The 20329-nt window shown below is 36.6% G+C and overlaps 1 protein-coding gene across 7 annotated transcripts in view; it reads left to right on the forward strand.

Moving 5' to 3' along the window:
* Positions 1-20329, forward strand: part of TMC1 (transmembrane channel like 1) — a 387898-nt gene that overhangs the window by 265252 nt on the left and 102317 nt on the right. For all 7 annotated transcript variants that reach the window (XR_013829012.1, XM_079925955.1, XM_079925956.1 and 4 more), the window contains one exon: positions 18281-18328. Coding sequence is in view for 6 of the 7 variants with exons in the window: in XM_079925955.1 (XP_079782081.1) it covers positions 18281-18328 (48 nt within the window). In the remaining variant the exon portion in view is untranslated. The remainder of the gene's footprint in view (positions 1-18280; positions 18329-20329) is intronic.

The raw sequence follows: 20329 nt of genomic DNA on the forward strand, positions 1-20329 counted from the left end.
ATATATATATATATATATATATATATATATATATATGTATATTTTACAAACTTATGAAGTTAAGTTTATTTTCTTAGGTTGAAAAATTTCAAGGACGAGGTGAGTCGATTGGCTTGCTGCTAAACTCACTGACAGTTAATGTTTGCTGGCCAGCCGTTATTACCCTAAAGAAAATCTACATGGGGAGCCAGATTATAATGCAAATGTTGCTTGGAGAGCCTATGCTCAGTGCCAGGATAGGTTGAAAGACTTGAGGGATATTTCAGCCAGGTCTGATGGAACATTCCAGTTTTGCCGGCAGGACAGAAAAACAAAAACAAAGAGCAAAGACGTTAGAATGGCTTGTCTTCTCCAGAATATGGATCTCTTTCCACCTGATAATGCTTAATAAGCACTAACGTCACTTCCTTTTTGGCTTCCCACTTTCTGTGCCTCTTTTTCTGACCAATTCCTCTCTTCCGACTGCTTTTGTTTTTCAAGTACATCGATGACATTATTTTGGCTACTTATTATGCCCTGGGAGCCATTCTATCTCTTTAGAAAGCTTTGCATGTGTCAGATCTCATCTTTTATGTTTTGATGTTTAATAACACTCAAAGGTTTTGTTTTCTTTTGTTCTAATAATATGAAAGTGTGCTCATTTAATAGGCTATATATTTTTAAATGTGTTACTTTTTTTAAATATAGAAAATTCTGCAACAATATATCATGGCTAGCAAAATATTTGTAATCAGGACTCTTTCAGAAATGTCAGAATGTATCATATCACTGATTACACTGGAAGATACGGGAAAGCAGGGGCATGGCTGGCTTTTAATATCGTGTATCTTCTACTGCCACAAGAATAGTAAGACTTAGTAAATATTTATTGAGTGATCGGTTGACTGTACTATGAATAGGTACATGGAGAGTGAGTAGAGTGATCCTAGGCTTTATAAGACACCTCCTGAGACCCACTTTCAGGTAGGTGTAAGAAGACATGAGTGTAGTCTAGGACCCCACTCCTTGTTCTTAGCTCCTGCTTGCAGGGGGTGTTAGAAAAGGAGGTTGGCCTCTGATACTATTTTCCTTGGTAGGTTATATGGCATCAAAGGCAGAACTTAAGGAAGTAGGTCTATTTTTAGACTTGGTGACTTATTTAGATAGGTTGTTATAGAAGGTGGTGCAAAGATATTCACACACAGAATATCAAATCCAGGGTGCGTTAACGCTGCATTCAGTGACCTGGGAGGGGTTGGATGGAAGCACCTGTGAACTGAAATAAACCACTGCAAGCTCCTCTTTGGAATCCACGAGTTTGGCAGCTGGTGACTCAGGCTGTGGGTCAGGAGACCTGAATGTTACCTTTGACACCATGATACCACATTAGTTTATAGACTTTGAGATTAATCTAATAGCCTTTCAATCATTTGGTTCATCTAAAAAAATCTGTCCAGCTTTTTGCTCCCCTCTAAACTTCTCCTTGTCTATGTGTAGATGTCGGTGAGGGTGCTAGATGTTTGTGAGCTATCAGCATGGACCACTAGGAGGGAAAATTATCCCACTCATGAGAAAGAGGCATTGGTTTCTCTGTGAAGAGGAATGGAATGGTCTGTATAATGGTGTGCAGAAGTGGGAACACAGCCTGCAGTTCCCTGCCATGGTTCCTCTCCATCCCCCTGCAGTGACATTTCCCTTGCATGGAGGAGGTTGGGGTTATATGAGGAGCAGAGCTGCCGGACCGCACAAATGCTGTAGTGAGAAGACAGGAAATTAAAATATATATACACTACCAAACGTAAGGTAGATAGCTAGTGGGAAGCAGCTGCATAGCACAGGGAGATCAGCTCGGTGCTTTGTGACCGCCTGGAGGGGTGGGATAGGGAGGGTGGGAGGGAGGGAGACGCAAGAGGGAAGAGATATGGGAACATATGTATATGTATAACTGATTCACTTTGTTATAAAGCAGAAACTAACACACCATTGTAAAGCGATTATACGCCAATAAAGATGTTAAAAAAATTTCAAGAGGAAAAATTTACAGTAGCTACTTTAAAAAGTGCTTTGATATTTAGAGGCACAAGAGATAGAGTTAAGGAAAACACATGATCTTTTCTAAGGAAGTAAGGGAAGAGCCCTAAGGAAGCAGCCCTGATCTCTTTGGGCAGAGTTCTTCTCTGTTCCCTCCATGGCCAGTGTCTCCTCCTTCCTGAGACTGGGCTCATGATCTTTCTTCCTCTTGGAAGGGTATAGGAAAGGCCCCAAGCAAGACTCAGGGGGAAATGTGATAAGTCTGAGACTGGAAGGAAGTTACTGTGTTATATCCCTATCGTTCATTGGTGGATTGGTTCATTCATTCATTTATTCACTTCACTCGTTCATGCTACAAATATTTACTGAGTGCTATGGTTTGCCAGGCACCAAGGAGAAAGAGTTGAAGAAGACCAACAAAGGTTGGTCCTGCCTTCCTGGAGCTTACTGCTTGTGGAGAAAATGAACAGTGGCTCAGTTAGCAAATAGCTAGATAACATAATGTCAGATGCTACAGTGCTATGAAGAAAACTAAAGCAGGGTAGGAGAACTAGTGACACCTGGCAGTTTTCGGTTTCTCCATCTGTCTAGTTGCTCTTGCAACCTCAGTGAGGTGGCATGGCAAAGAAAATTTCCCGTGTTGACTTTCAAGTTAGGGCACTTTTCTACCCTATGTTCTTCCTCCAGCCTCTAAGGTCTAATCCCTTGGATTCTGCAGTGTAAGTCAGCTTCCTTCCTCTTAGTTGCCACACATTCACTATAAAAATGCACATGCACTACACTCATTTGCATGGATACACCAGACTTCTCTGTTTTCTCGTTTTCTAAATGTTGTAGAGATCGCTCATCTGCTGATATTCCTTCTTTCCCTTTGTGTTGTGGGTTAGTACCTTTTAAAATTTCTTCACTACCATGTGTAGTTAGATCTTGGGAGTAAAGGCAAACATATATACAACCCACTATATGTTAATGGACTTACCCACTTAATCTGTTTAAACATTGGGACAATAGCACAACGACCACTGGGTTTCTCTGTGGACTCTGGACATTTTTAATCCCTGTAATTTTTCAATTGCTTAGTGGTAATATAGTCAGGTATGTTGAGTTGAAACAGACTGCCAGATATTTCTCCAGGAAAGATGGGTTTATTGGGGATCAGCAGAGAATTGCAATTAGGGGTCTGCAACCATGGTGAGCCATGTACAAGTCCCTGCATGGAAGGGAAGGAGAATGCTTTTTCAGAAAGGAGCAGGGGGAGGGATAAACTGGGAGATTGGGATTGAGATATGTACACTACTGTATATATAATAGATAACTAATAAGGATCTACTGTATAGCACAGGGAACTCTATGCAATACTCTGTAATGACCTATATGGGAAAAGAATCTAAAAAAGAGTGCATATATGTATATGTATAACTGATTCACTTTGGTGTGCACCTGAAACTAACACAGTATTGTAAATCAACTATACTCCAATAAAAATTATTAAAAACAAAATAGGAAAGGAAATTGAAAGGGCTTTAGTAAGCCAAGAGTCCATGGCTTTTCACTGGCTGAGTCTGTGCTAGGAAAGGAATCTGTCTTCTTCCTGTTGTGCTCTGTTTTGGTCACAGGGTGTGAGAGCTCCCCCTTCTGGCCTCCCAACTCTATTTAATTGAGGTTTCTATTTATTCATTTTTTACAGGTAACAGCACCTATTGTTATAAATTCCATCCCCCCTCCTCTGTTTACCTCACTGGGGCTGTAAGTTCCTCTTTACCAATTCTAATTCTTTTTTAGAGATTCAGTTTAACTCTCAGAATTGTTCACAGGGAGCCTTCACCGATTTGTCAATTACGTGTAGAATTTTCTACCCAGTAACAGTTCCTACAGGGGTTTCTGCTTGTAGGGTTTTGCGCTGGTAAGTTGCAGTTCTCTGTGTTTGCCTGTCTCTGTCTCTAATTTGGGGGAGACAACAGTTTGCCCTGTGACCTCGATTCTCTGACAGATCTTAGAAGAGTTGCTGATTTTCAGTTTGTTCAGCTTTTTCTTGTTAGGATGGGAGTGATTTCCAATCTCTTTACATCTGGAGACTCAGTGTGAGTCTACCTTTTTTATGCACCTTGCTCTGACCATTTCAGTTCCCTGGGATGTTTCCTCTTTCTTAGCTCTTATTTTTGACATTAAGTATCAGGGTACTTACTTACATTCCACCTTACACCAACTATTTTATTTGTGCATAGCCTGTCTTCTAGCTAGACTGTACTTCCTGAAATGAAAGAAAAATATCTTATTTACTTTATGGTTCCCCAGATTTCATTAGATTAATATAGAGTTGAGTGTCTTCTGTATACCAGACACTGCCACATACATTTTACTTATTTAATTATCACAACACTACTATGAAATTATTTGTTTTTACAGTTTGTTGAGATGAAAGCTGATGTGGCCTGTGGTCATGCTTTTTGAAGTGGCAGAGCTAGGTTTTGAACTCAGGTCTGCCTGATTCTAAGAATGAGACAGTTCCTTCAGCTAAGATACAAAGCCCTTCCTAGTACTTTGTCTCCATAGACAGTTGTATTCTTGTTCATTGAGTGAATTAATGGATGAATTATCTGGACATTTCACTACTGTTCTCTGTAAAGTGAGGATGATGGCAGGTACCTGACCTAAGAATGAAATAGTCAGCTGAGGTCTCTTACTTTGGTAACCAAGAGAAAGTAGAGTTAGTTAACTGAAACTCTCTCCCATCACTTCTCCTTAAACTTCCAGAATGTCTCAGAGACATTTTTCTGAGCTCCATTGCAAGGTGGAACATTTTAGCCACTACTGAAGAAAGCACTAAACATTTTATGAATTGGCTCTTTCTTCCTAACGTTGTTGGCTAAGTTCTGCCTGCTTTATTCCTGTTTTTTTCATGATGTTTTATAATCTAGGCCTTCTTTACAGGGACACAGGTGTATGTTTTATAACTGCAAGGGTCAAGAAAGTAAGAGTTTGAATGAGATTCTAGGAGACATAGTGAAGCAGTAACCTCTTACTTTCTGTAGCTTTTTTTTTTTTCAAAAATTTCCCCCATTTTTTTTGTCTCCCTAAATCTCAGTCTTAAAATTAAAAAAATAAAAAACACAACTTTACTTTTTAAAGTATCTTTAAAAGTAAATATGGTAAGTATTCATTTACCTTAATAATTTGGAAATACAGAAAATGTCTAAAGAAGAAGAAACTGACTTCTCACAATCTCATCATCCAGTTGTGACTGCTAACATTTTGGCATATTTCATCTCAGCCTCCACCCCCTTTTTGCATAAGGCATTTATTTCAGATCACTTATATTCTGTAATATACTGAATTTTTATAATCTTTTTACATGATATGTCAAACATTTCTGAATATCATTAAAATACATATAAATATTATTTCTATTTAACAGATGCATAGTTAATTTATGTGACCATTCAAAACTGGTAATTCCATGTGGAATCAACTTGAGGTGATTGAATATGAAACAAAAAAGAAAGACATGGGAGGCAGCCAAGGCTCTTGACTCATGTTTTTTTGTTTTTGCTTTTATGTATTTTTGGTTTTCTCCCCCCCATGTGACTGGAAGAAAAGAAATCAACTTACAGAATTCTAGAACATTTAGCATGAATAGATTTCTCATTTGGTCAAGATGGAGTACAGATACTGAATTTACTGTCCTTTCTGAAACAAAAAATGGACAAAATATATGAAACAACAGTTTTCAAGACATTTCACCTCAGACAACAAAGGATAGAGACCTCTAAGAGATGGAAAACAAATGAGGTGAACTCATGATTGCCCCAGCTGACTGTCTAGAGAAAGTCTCCTGGCCATGGTGCAGGTAGGTGGGGATATAAACAGAGACTAATGAGCTCTCTGAGTTGAGGAGATACAGCTTAGAGCCCAGGGAGACTGAGGCAGCTAAAATTCACAGGGAAGACTCCCAGAGAAGAGAAAGCTGGACAGAAAGAGAGAGAGAGTTCTGGAGATCTGCACTGTTCCTACTGACTTTTCAACTGAATAATGATCCATGCATGCAAGTGGTTGGGGAAAGAACCCCCAAAAGGATTAGAGGGAGCAATCACTAGAGCCTGCACAGGTCTGGGAATAGTTCCTCTTTCCACCAGCAAGAATATAAAACCTCAGAATTCATGCGATACCAGTAGAGTACTCAGAAGCATTTTTCTTCAGCAATAGGGAAAAATTAGCCCTAGACCAAATGTTGTTCTAGTCCCACCTAACAGCTTAAAAGTGAGACTCTAAAGGATAAAACTGTTTTGAAGTAACTTAAATGCATACCAGAAAAAAACTGAAGAATATTTATAGGAATATAAAAATATTTAACACCCCAATAAGGAAAAATTTATAATATCTATTATGTAATCAAATATTATCATGAATACAAAGAAGCATAAAAATACACATAATTATAAGAAAAATAAACATAATTGCCCCATAAATGACACAGATGATATAATTAGTAGACAAACAGTTATTATAACTATGTTACACACATTCAAGAGGCTAATGGGAAAATTAAGTAGCGGCATAGATGAAATTAAAAAGATAAAATTAAACTTCTGCAGATAAAAACTGCAGTGTCTGAGATGAAGCATATGGTACATGGGATTAACATCAGATTAGATATTGCAAAAGAAAAGATTAGTGAACTTGAAAATATGTATGACAATAGTAGCACAAAGTCTGGAAGGGAAGAAATAGAAACATACCGGTGTAAGGTTTTACACTATACATGAAACGGTATATCACTTGAAGATAGACTATTATTAAGTACCACTTTACCCTAAATCAGCCACTCAATATAGCATCAGAAAGAGTATAGATAGTAAGCCATAAGAGACAGTAAACTAGAATCACTGGGAAAGTCAGTTCATCCAAAAGAAGGCTGAAAAGAGGAAAGCAAAAACAAAGAGATCGGACAAACAAAAATTAAATAGCGAGAGGATGGATTTAAGCCCAATTATGTAGATGTGCACATTAAATGTAAATGGTCTAAATACCCAAATTAACAGTTAGAAACTGTCAGATTAGATTCAAAAATCAAGATTCAACTATATGTTGTCTACGAGAAACCCACTTTCAGTATAAAGATACAAATAGGTTAACAGTAAAAAGGATGGAAACAAAAAGTCATATGAAACTAATCAAAAGAAAGCTGGAGTGACCATGTTAATACTGGTTGAGTTCTATTTCAGATCAAAGAACATTACCAGGAATAAAGAATGCCATTTCATACAGATAGGGGTAAATTTATCAAGAGGAAATAACAAATTTAAACATTTATATACCTAATAACAGAACTTCAAAATACATAAAGCAAATACTGATAGAACTGCAAGGAAAAATAGGCAAATTGATTATTATAGTCAGATTTCAGCACCCTTTTTTGTAATAATTGATAGAACAAGCAAAAAAATTAATAAGCATATAGAAGACCTCCACAACACTATCAACCATGTTGAACTAATTGAAATTTATATAACTCCACCTAAGAAAAACAGAATACACACTCTTTTCAAAAGCATATAGAACATCTAGCAAGATAGGCCGTATTCTAGGTCATAAAATAAATCTCAATATGTTTGAAAAGATTCAGATTATACAGAGTATATTCTCTGACTATGGTGAAATTAAATTAGAACTCAATAGCAAAAGATATCTGGAAAATCCCCCCAAATTTGGAAAGTAAATATCACACTTCTAAATAACCCTTGGGTCAAATAATAAATCAGAAAAATTAGAAAGTGTTTTGAACTGAATTAAAATAAACACATAGCATTTCAAAATTTTTGAGAAGCAGCTAAAACAGTATTTAAAAGAAAATTTGTAGTATTATACACCTAGATTAGAAAAAAGGAAAGGTCTCAAATCAGTAATCCTAGTTTCTACTTTAAGAAACCAAAAAGAAAAGGAGTAAATAAAACTCAAAATTAGCAGAAGAAAGTAGGTAATAAGGGCTAAAGCTGAAATCAGTAGAAAACAAAATCAATAGAGAAAATGACACCAAAAACTTGTTCTTTGAGAAGATCAATAAAATTGATAAACCACTGGCCAGACTAATCAGGAATTTATCAAGAGGAAATAATAATTTTAATTAAACAGTTATTCACCTAGTAACAGAATACAGAAATGAGGGAGGAGACATCACTACAAATTCTATAGATAATGAAGGAATAATAAGGCAATATTATGAACAACTCATGACAATAAATTTGACAACTTAGGTAAATTGTACAAATTACTTGTATGATAGCCTACTAAAGCTCACTCAAGAAGAAATAGATAACCTGAATAGAAACTGAATTTATTGTTTAAAACTGCCCCACAAGAATATATCAAGGTTCTAATTGCTTCCCTGGAGAATTCTTTCTACTCAAGGAATCAGACAGACATTCTAAGAAAACCACAGACCAATGTATAAAAACAACAATCAGAAACTGAAATTTTACAAATATCATTTACAATCAGAAAAAAATTACAAAGCACTTAGAAACAAATCTGATCAAAGTGGTGTAAGACCCGAACACTGAAAACTACAAAACATTGCTGAAAGGAATTAAAGAGGATCTAAATAAATGGTTATACTCATTTATGGATTGAAGATTCAATATTGTTATCAATTCTCCCCAAACTGATTTGTAGATTCAACACAATTCCAATCAATATCTTAGTTGGCTTTTACAATTTTTTTGCGTAAATTGACAAGCTGATTCTAAAATGTGTATAGAAATGCAAAGAACCTAGAAGAGGCTAAACATCTTTGTAAAAGAAGAAGAAACTTGGAAGACATATTTGCCCTCATGGTTCATTATGAAGCTATAGTAATTAAGACAGTGTATTGGCATAATGGTGGACAATCAAAAGAAGACAGTTTCTAGGTCGCGAGAGTTATAGTTCCTAAAAGAAGATGGCAGGCTCATATTAACTTTCCCCATTCCCTCGGGATGCCTCAAAGTAGTGGTTCCCAAAGCATGGTTTGAAAACTAGCAATATTATTAACATCACCTGGAAGCTTTATAGAAAAGGCAATTATTGGGACCACCTACTGAATCAATATTTGTGGGAGAGGCCCAGGAATCTGTGTTTTCATAAGCTCTCCAGGTGATTCTGAGGCACAGTAAAGTTTTAGAAAGTACTGCCTAGGCCTCTCCCTGCTACAAATCCTCCAGGATTTGGGAGACAGGAGAAGAGGTTTGGAGACAGTGGCATAACTCAGTGTCACAGAGTGAAGAAGAAAACTGATGGCCTTTGACCACGGAATCCATTAAAACATACTCTCAATGCTGCCAGGCTGAGCTGATGAATAAAAAATAAGCTAATCTCATTTCTGGCCATTAGGCTATTGAAGATAATTGGGCTACAAGGTGAGCAATCAACTTTACCAAGCACAGGCAGTTGGCACAATGTGTTGCTTGGAACTAACTTACTGTAAGTAGATGGTTGAGAATAATGCAGAGGCCATGAAGAGAAATCCACGATTCTGAAATTTTCCTTAAGTCTTTTAAAATTCTCTTTCTCTCTGTCTCTCTCTCTCCCTCTCTTGCACACACACGAAAACACATACACACACATGCATTCACAGTGACATCTCATGACACATGAGACAGGATGTGGAACTGAACAGTTCTGACGAATGTCTGAGTGATAAGATCACCTTCAAGAGACAAGAGCTGAAAGTCTATTCTGGCTCAGTAAGACCTAGGAACTAGTCTCTTGGGGAATACTTGATTACGTTACGTAGGCCAAATAGTTTCTGACGTTAGCATTAGAGCTTTAGTCCTACCTTCAACTGCCTGAAGAATGTTCTATATTGGATTAGGAAACTGAGCCTCATGTAGTCTGGTCCTGCTTTCTGGATTTAGGATGTGGCTTGTCTCAATAACCAAAGTAAGTCCATCTCACGGAAAGAAAAGGAAGGGATGATGGGGAGTTAAAATTGTAATGAGCCCCTGAATTTATTTGTTGCTCTTTTAAAGGGGTCTCCTCTTTTTTTTTTTTTTTTTTTGCGGTATGCGGGCCTCTCACCACTGCGGGCTCCCCTGTCACGGAGCCCAGGCTCCGGACACGCAGGCCCAGCGGCCATGGCCCATGGGCTCAGCCGCTCCGCGGCATGTGGGACCTTCCCGGACCGGGGCACGAACCCTCATCCCCTGCACCGGCAGGCGGACTCCCAACCACTGCGCCACCAGGGAAGCCCTAGAGGGGTCTCCTCTTAATCAGCACCAGCTTTCTTTCCTACCTCCCACCTGGCTGTCATAGAACTAGGTATAGATCTTAACGTTTAACTATTGCCCTTCCCTGTGGGACATAATGGTTACAATTGTACTCCTGACCTTCTGGCATTTAATCAAGATAAAGTTGATTACCTTTAACTGAAAACAAAAAATCACTTATAATCAGAATACTGATATATTAGCAGGGACAAGATCCCAACTTTTAGTGGACTTGGCAGACTGTCAGGTACTGTCTTAAGTACTCCCCACCCTACACCTCTATTTTTCTATTGACAGAGAGTCATAATAATTTGTCCTGTGGATGCCAGTTGCTTTTTGTTCAACTTAAACCTGTGCTACAAGTGCTTCTTCAATCGCTGCAATCAAAAGTTTCCTAGTGAAGTTGCCCATTGGCTTAGGCAGCACGACTTTCAACGCTGGTTGGCATCATAAACAGGCATGGTGAGAGGTAGCTAAGAGTATCAAGAAACGGAGAGTTTAGGGTAATATTTTATTTCTTGTCTTTATCTTTTGATGATTAGTCTTTAACATAATCTCAGACTGAATACTGTGGCAATTTTCCTACTTGCAGAGTGCAAAATATTAAGGTAACAGTCTACGTAGATGTGTCTTTCTGTCTTACTAGAATTTTAGGTGAAAGATGTCAAAATTTTGTGTTTAAGTATGTGTTATAAAGCATTTGAACAATCCTTGTCGATTATTATAACCTTTGCTATGTGCCAGGCACTATATTATGTACAATGCATGCATTTGTTACTACATTTAGTTCTCCTTGTATAATGGTTATTATTCCTTCCTTTCTCTAAGGCATAGAGGATTTAAATAAATTATCCAAAGTTATGGCATAAAATTGTGGCAGAGCCAAAACTCAAATATGATTTTGTCTGAGTTAAAAACTCAGGTTTTCTGCTAGAGCCAGCTGCCAACTTGAAAATTCTGAGTTGTCTTTTCTAGTTCTAGGATATGAATGCAATAGTCTTAGGAACCGAAATGAACAAAAGTCCTTTTTTAGGACTAGGCCATATTTTTTCAGGACTAGGCCAGTCATGGAAATAAACTTTGTTCTTTTTTGGGGGCCACACTGCACAGCTTGTGAGATCTTAGTTCTCCAGCCAGGGATTGAACCCGGGTCCACAGCGGTGAAAGTCCAAGTCTTAACCACTGGACCACCAGGGAATTCCCTAAACTTTGTTCTTTATGACCATGATCTTGAAGGAATTGGAATTAATCCAAATGGAATCAAGTAGTGAAACACGTTTATTTATATTGATTAGTCTCCTGCCTATTTCCAGAAATATTTGAAGAAATGTGACAAAAAGCGAATATCCCGAAATTCCCTAATGAGCATAATCTCATTCTCTTATGAACTCTAATAGATCTTTTGCTTGTATTTCTCTGGTGGAACTTGCCGTTATATCTTGTGTTATTGTTTCTAGTATTTGTCTACTTCCATCAAGTTGATCCTGAAGGCAGATACTCTTTGTATTAGGATTCTTCCGAGAAACAAACCAATAGGTTCACTCTCTCTCACACACACATTTAATTTCACGAGATTCACTTGTAAAAAGCATTACTCCAATTAACAAACCATCTAGTGTTAATTTGAGATAGAGATGGCTGAAGTGCTTCTTCTTTCAGATGTTAAATCTCCATCCTACCATTGTGGATTACTAACTAGGGTACTCAGATGTTAACCAGCTGCCCATAGGATATAAATTAACACATATACCACATTTTATGTGGGCTATTTCAATAAAATGACAGACTACATACAAACTACTTAAGGGTTTAGTCTTATTGAATATTATAAATTGAGCCTGTGAGGAAAAAATTGGCATGGGTGGATAGGTGGTCACAATGCTTATAAACTCCTGAGGGCATCTAGTATTCAGAATTCCTTTTCATTAACTGAAGACAATGTTAGCTAATATATCTAGTCCGTAGCAAATCCTATAAAGTGTAATTCTTCCTAAGCAGCTAAAGAACAGAAAAAAGAATGATTCATTCTAGTCAATAATTTGCTTTTTTTTTTTAAGAAAAAATAAACTAAATTATTTCATCCTTACTCCTATTAATATTTTGTCAGAGAGACGAGTTCTAAATTTCAGAAAACAAATCCAAGTTCTAAGCTGCTCTCATTTTCTTTTTTCTGCCTCTGTCTTCTGTTGCAGCACTTCTCTCACCAATCAGCCTTCATCCTGACTCTGCCCCCACTGCCTTTTGTTCTTTAGAAGACACTCATTAACATTTGCTAATGTATGCTAATGAGAAGTAATTAGCATCTTCTCTGTGAACAAAAGCTGGTGCTAAGAAGGATGTGTAAAGACCGTACAGAGTTCGGCCAGCCTTGCTTCAAGCTTCTTTATGCTCTGAGGACAATCGTATACTTTCAGTTGTTTCACAGTTCTTGTGTTTTTTGTTTGTTTTGTTTTGTTTGTTTACCCGTGAATCCTGACAACCCTTCTTCTTCATGATTGGGAATATTACAGAAATGCTGCGGGGACAGAAGGATTCCTTTTGGTTCTAAGCAATCCAAGGATATATAAGTATAGCCACCAAGGGTTTATAGCACACTATTTTCATCTGGTTAGTAGCCACAGAAACTCACACAAGAGAACGTATTTTCATTTCAGCACACTTATTTACAGTGGTTGCCCTTTATGGCGGTAATTGCAATGTGAGAGCACACACTCTGAATATATATTATGACAACAGGGTTAAATAAGAAATGTCCTTTGCCCCAAAATAATCTGAATGCAAAGAAAGACTCACCACTTACTTTTCTGTAACCACAGAGAGCTCTAAATGCCTTTGTAAATAGCTGTTTATTTACTGAATATGTGTAGTTTAAAAAAAGTCAACCCTCCAAACCACATAGAATAAGAGTTGTTTTTGTTCTTTCTGTAGACCAGTGGTGTCAAGAAATATCTAATTGCAGTTTCTCACAAATACTCCTGTATATAATTTACCATTTGAAGAACTATGCTTCATCATTTCATATTTGCTCTTGTGGCTCAGAGGTGGTAGAACTTGGAAACATACCAGCTACCCATTTCATTCAGCCTGTTTAATTTTAATTTCATGTAACATAAAAACAGAAGGAAAAATTGCCAAACTATTCGGGGTGCATCCCCTTCCCCTCTTCTTATGTGTATAAAAAAAATTATTTTCATTGTGAAAGGATAGAAGGGGAATCTTTATTTTGAGTGAATTTTCTATTTTTCTTTTTGTTAGTCTCTCTGGAACCTCGTAGTAAAACGTGTTTCTCCACAGACTTCATTCTCTTCCTGTATTCCTCAATGCAACTACAATATGTTATATTGTGTTTTTAATAAAGCAGGCATCAGCAGCTATTTATTCTCTGCTTCTTAAGGACTAAAGAGCCTCAAAAATAAATATTATCTAAAAGGAAAAACATTAGAGAATGACAGCTACTGTTTTTTGTTTTTTGTTTTTTTTGCCTGCCCCGTCTCCTTCTTTGGTGAGTCTTACCAAAAACCAAAATTATTATTGTTTTTTGTAATTTTATAACCACAGTGATTTAAAATAACTATTTCGTATCTCCAAGATATCATAATGTTTGAAAATATGACCAGCCTTTTGGCATTTATTATACAAGTTTCCATCAGAGTGTTCTTGAACATATGTGCCCCATGGTTTTTTTCAATGGTCTTAAGGAAGACCTTATGGTTTTAAGGTTTTTAATGGTATTAAGGAAAGGTACTGGCACCTGCAGAAAGAGTATCAGCCTAGGTCTGTCACATTAAACCTTTCCCCCAGATACCTTGTGTATATTTAAGTGTAATGATCTCATTCTGTTATTTCCACTCCTGAGGATTTTTTAAATGTCTTATAGTTTACAGGTTCATTAAGGTATTTGATTGACATAAGAGCTAAATAATTATTCTTTTTACTCATTGGCTTCCAAAATATCATGCTCGATTCCATCATTTGAAGGAGTTGGGATTGTTATAAACAAATGTCATGAATATCTTCTTATCTGACCTAAAAGTAGCAAAAATAAAAGGAGCTGCTGATTTAAACTGAGTCAGATTTTATGTCCTGGGTAGATATTTGAGAGGAAGAAGAATCACATTCCATCATTTTTGTTCACTTTCACAGAGAGTGGCTTCTGTTCCTTACTTAACACCCACCAATAATAGTTTTTTCATAAATGAATGGAAGCCGAGTGCTGTGCCATTCTCTACAGGGGAAATGATACTTCAGTATGGTTTGGTGACTCCATCTCTTCAAATTAAACTACTGAACTTCAACTGTTCGTACCTAAGCTATTCTCCCTAGAGCCTCCTATCTCCTTTCCTTGAAACTCCACCCGCTGCTGCCCAGGCCGAAAACGTTGGAATTGTCCTTGATTCTTCTCTTCCTCTCATATTCCACATTATATCACATACTGATGACATGGGTTCTTCAGCTAAGATTTGGAAATGTGCTTGTTATGGCATAGATTAACATCTGTCTCAGGGCAGTTTATTCTGAGATGAAAGGTACCTCATTTATTTTTTATTTATTTTTTCTTAGGTAATACAATTCAAATTTAATTAATGAGCGGTTTCTACCATTTCGCAAGAGAACATGAAAATGTGTGTATATGCCCAGTTTTGATAATGGCAGTGCCTTTTTTAAAATATCAAAGTTAATTTACTTCCCCTTATTGTATATAAATTTTCACATCATTTTTCCATTTTTTAAAAGGTTATACTCCATTCATAGTTATTATAAAATATTGGCTATATTCCCTGGAAATGTATCCCATTTTATATGCGAGGAGCTGATGTTGACATTTCCTCACACACAAAGGAACCCTACAAAGAAACACACTAGTACATTGCTAATAAACATAATTAGTACATTGCTGGTATAACCCAAGTAAACTTGAGTTTAGGTATGAGTTATAAAGTTATTCTTTTGCATCAAATAGCAAGACTCCTTAAGGACGGTTATTTCCTTCTACAGTTTACAAACTCCTACTCCAGAGCACTTTGCTCTGTAGACCCTTGTAAATGCACAATAAATGCTGATTGAATAAATGAATTTTCAGTTTCCAAAGTAATGACCTGGTGCTACAATAATCCCTTCAAAAACTAGAGGAACAGGCAATATCATTAAACTCTTCCTGCCACTGGGCCACTGATACTGAAGAAGCATAAAATGCTTTCAGTACTATAGATTGAAAAAGAAAGCCTGGAACAACATCCACTTTTCTGAACGATTCCAATGCCTCTGAAATGTGACATTTTGCTGTTGTTTCCTTTTACTGTTTTTAATTACTGTGTCTATTTGCATGAAATGAGGATCTGGGTTGCCTAGGAGTTCATCTGCTCCTATTGCATATTCCTCTCTTAAATAAGCGTACTTCAATGCAGTTTTGCTTGCTGCCTTCAACATTTAGACAGGAAACCACTCCCCCCCTTCACTGTCCTCCCATCACTCCCCAGGAGAGAGGTTATTTTTAAAGTACATAATCAATAGGCTTTGGGAAGCATCCAGAACATGAGGGTGGTCATATGATTGGGAGCAAGCTACTAAGGACTGCTGAGAGAAGGGATCGCAATAGGCCGTGCCGAAAATTGTCTGAGAAGGGAAAGACAGTCTGTAACTCCCATTTAAGTGTTCTGAGTTATTCTTTTGCACAGGCTTTTGTCTGGGAGGGGCTTCTTAGATTGGTTCTTTAGCAACGCTTTGAGTTGCAGGAGATGCAGATCAGCATTGACAGTTGCTTTTCAGACCAAATAGTGTTCCATTAAAATTAAGCTTGGTCTGAGGCTCTTGATGGAGTCTTCAATCTCCTGGTCAGGGTGCTGCTGTTTAGTTCTTGATGCCGATGATGCCTTTGCTGAGGGTTTGAGTCAATAATAAACCAATTATGATCACAGTAACTATAAAAACAACTGTTTCATGGCCCCTGACTCAGCTTCCAGACAAAAGGAATGCTGTTGAATAAAGAAGGCACCTACTGAAAATGTGCAGATGATCATGCACAGATGAGTATCACTGTTGGAAAGTCACCTGAAGAGGAGTAAAGGAGCTATTTCTGCAATACTCTCCATTACATCACTCAGAAACCGTAGCTCTTTTTTCTTCTTTACTTGCAACCACAGGGCTATCTCCCCTTATGGATTTTTAGGTTTTATTTAATGGCCATTTATAACTATCCTTCCTGTACCTGAAAAGATGACCTATGACTCCAGCTCTGCTTTTTCTCTCCCCTGCTTGTCAGAGGAAATTGATTTCTTGCTCATCTCCTTAGCTTGGGACATTTCATTCTACTACTTTTGTTTAATATATGATCCTTCCTAAAGATTTGCTTGTATTTCTAGTTGTTTAGAATTTTCTTCCATTTCATTATTTAACTTTATTTAATCATGTCTAGTGAGTTGATTATTACAAATCATTATAGCATTTTATGTGAATTTTTGCTTTGGCTATGCATGGTGCAAAAGAGGCTATGTGTCAGACTTTGCTGTTTGTCCTCAGCTGTTTCTATATTATGCACGCTGATCAGACCTTGCTCTAGGGCTAATCTTATATCATTAAGGTGCCTTCCTGAGTGAATTCTTCTTTGGCTGAAGAAACTTGGTGGCAGCATTAATTGCAAATAAAGACCATGGACTATTGTTGAATATAAAATATCTCTGAGAAGTGTCTGCCTTCACTATTGCGAACTCTCAGTAGTGACATAAAGACCTTTGTCCTGTGCAGATCCAGTTACAACCGGCGACAGAAGGCATATGTCCACTCTGAACAAAACAACACTTATTTTCATATTCTATGGCTGATGTTGAGTGATAACATTTTTGCATATCCTAAAAATTTTTACGCAGATGCTGTTTAAAGGCAAAAAGTGCTTTTACAATAATCTTCTTTGTGAATGGAATTTAAACTCTGAATGTGCTGCCTTTTCAATATGCCTGTCAAGTTCTGAATAATAACCTTTGACAGTGCTGAGCAGAAACAAAACCAGAGGTTGTTTCCTCTGTTCACAGCAACATCGTTTGTTATCTTTGCTTTTTGGACTTATGCCCATCCACCTTAAATAAAAATATGTAAATTAATATTTTAAATGAGTTACTAGACTCATGGTTTAAAGAAATAGTCTACTGTAAGTTTTACCATGGCAATTTGCAGATCTTTGTCTCTGGCTGTCTCAACCTGTGATGAATGGACAGTAGTTGACAAGGGGAAAAAATCTGCCAATTAATATATTTTCCTATATTACTGTACCAGTAAAATTTTATAAAACTTTTATATGCCTTTATAAAAATGGAGCAAATCTAAACACAAGATGCTGAGGTTGAGGTGAGGAGTAGACAGAAGAGGTGTTCTTTGTCTTGGAAAGAACTGTAGAATCACCTGTCTCCACATAGTCAAGGTAAATCATATATGGGAAGATTTAAGCTGTCTGCATATAATACCTATAGAAATAATTCAAATAGGAAGTATCAGGTTTTAAGCATTTTTGAAAGATTCTTTGACACTGGGTACCTGGTCATAATGAAATATTGTCTATTTTAATAACTTTATTTGTAATAACCAAGTGATTTGTGCATGTGTATATAGCTTTGCCAACAATTCCTTTTACCATAGAATGAAATGACCCAACACACCCTAAGTCTGCTTATTGCAGTACAGAATTTATTTTGGTTGAAGTTATTTTGAATTGAGTTGACAGGTTTATGATTGGTATGTTTTGCAAATCGTTGAAGACGATGAAGCAGAGATGTCCTTGCACAGCACTGTATAAGATATTGTAGCTGTATATCTTTAATAAACAATGCTTATTTTGACAAGTTTATTGAAAAAATTTATTAACTGCACAAAAAACTTTACAATGAAAATAATAACAGTAAAAACCAGTTATTAACAATTGTACCATCATTTAAAGAATTGATGGTATTTAAAAAATACCATTTAAAAATGGTATTTAAAAATGGTATTTAAAAAATACCATTTAAAAAATATTTAAAGAATATTTTTTCTTTCTTCAACAGTGCAAATCCAAGTGGAGGAAAAAGAAGATGATACTGAGGAAAGTTCAAGTAAGTGGGGATGGACATATCCCCACTTGGGATATGTTTCCTGTGGAATAGTGGTGAATTCAGGGGATTCATCCTCTTATCTTGTGGGAATATGCTACCATATGCAAGCAGAGGAGCATGTGTGGATGACTTTCGATGGTCTCACAAAAGAGATCAAGACCATCAAACAGAATCTCTACTCGAGATTCCATTCAGTTGGCACACACACATTCCACCCAATTTATAATTTACTCATGAGTAAGTAGATGGTAGTTCAGAAAAAATTTGCTCTTTTATTTCTTTACTATTTTCCCCCATGAAAATCTTTGTCCTAAAAGCTTTTCTCTAAGGCTGAATCTATTACAATATAACAGATTGACCTTTTTGACTGAACTGATCAGGTGGTTCAATAAAAATGAAAAAACCTGTTCTTTTGTACTGAATTCATGGGTATTTTGTCGGAATTGCTCTGTTGTTTTTACTTTGAGTAGGTTCAGCTCAAGAGCTGTGACCCCTTTCCAGGCATGCAGACCCCTCATGGACTGGAACAGAGAAAGATCATTATATGAGCAAAAGTTTTGAGTTTACCAAAACTGAAAGAGCAGCATCTCAAGAAGAGTTCAATCAGAGAATACATCAACACTGTCAATTAAAAACCTGAGCCCAACATGACAGCCAGTGAATGTTCATGATGACAGTTGGTTTCATTAATTTGGTACATTTTACATGAAAACAGCCCAGAGTCTCACATAGATCCTAGATGCTATGACTTGACTGCTGTTGGGGAGGAAAAGTAATTTTTGCTCTACCCTCCTGAGTTCTTAGCTATAATATAAGACAGTTTAACAAGAAAAAAACCAAAACAAACCAGAAGTTTATTAACACATACACCTCATGTATACATGGGAGATATCCAGGAAAATGAATAACTGTGAGGTGGCTTAAAATTTAGATTTGAACACCATCTAAAGAGGGGAGAGGGAGGGCATGTAGGTCTCTTGAGAGAGAATAAATAAGTTTTAGGAGAATAGATGGGAATTATGATAGTTTATGATAAAGTGTGTCTGCATGTGGTGTTGACCTATAGTCTCCTCTCCTGTGATAATAGTCTATCTTCCTTGGGGATGAAACTCCTGGGGAGGGGATTTATGACAGTTGAGCTCCTTTTGGAGACTCTGTCTTTAAGCAGCTAAGAGAAGTTCAGAGAAAGTCTCTTCCTGCATTTGCTGTTTTTCAAGTGCTACAGCTCAAAATAGTCAATACACCAAAGTGGCATATTTTGGGGTGGTATATTCAGAATGCCTTTTTGACGTGGTATATTTTGCTACCCTTCAAAACTGAATCAAGCCCATTCCAAAAGGTAATGTATGCAAATCCACATTTAGTAGGCAACTGTAAAACATTCCTTTTTTAAGAATTTGAATATTTGGAAACTAGTTAAAACACTAAATAAAGACCTTTTTGTTCTAAGTGCTAAAATATAAATATAATAATACACTTTTCATCCATGGTCAAACTCTGCAAGCTTAATAGTTTAGCCTTAATATGAAATATACTAAAATGCAGGGTAATAAGTGGCTGCTAGAGTTTTCGAGCTATTTGTGGGTGAAATTGTTTCTCAGTTCCTATGAGGCTGTGTTCTTTCTATAATTAGTGACTAAAATGAACAATAAAGCCTGGGTAAATTTTCAGAATGCCAGAGTGGGGTTCAAATAACATATAACATTTGCCACAGTATTTAACAAATGGAAACTCATTCTTGGTTTTGATGACAAAATATAGTTTTCCAAACCCGGTTAGAAAAGTTACTCTCTGTTAGTCAAACTTTAGTAATAATGGTAATATTTAGATCTTAGATTTGAAATATCAATAAAAAAATTTTGATAAGTAATGTTAAAAAGATAATAAAAAATAACAAAAAGATTTTAAAAGATAAAATAATGACACACACATATGTAAAAATTAAGACATTTGACTAATAAATGAGGAATCTGGTGAGGCATTTATAGCAGTTACCAGTTA

Source organism: Stenella coeruleoalba, assembly GCF_951394435.1.
Source record: "Stenella coeruleoalba genome assembly, chromosome: 7".
NCBI classification, from domain to species: Eukaryota; Metazoa; Chordata; class Mammalia; order Artiodactyla; family Delphinidae; genus Stenella; species Stenella coeruleoalba.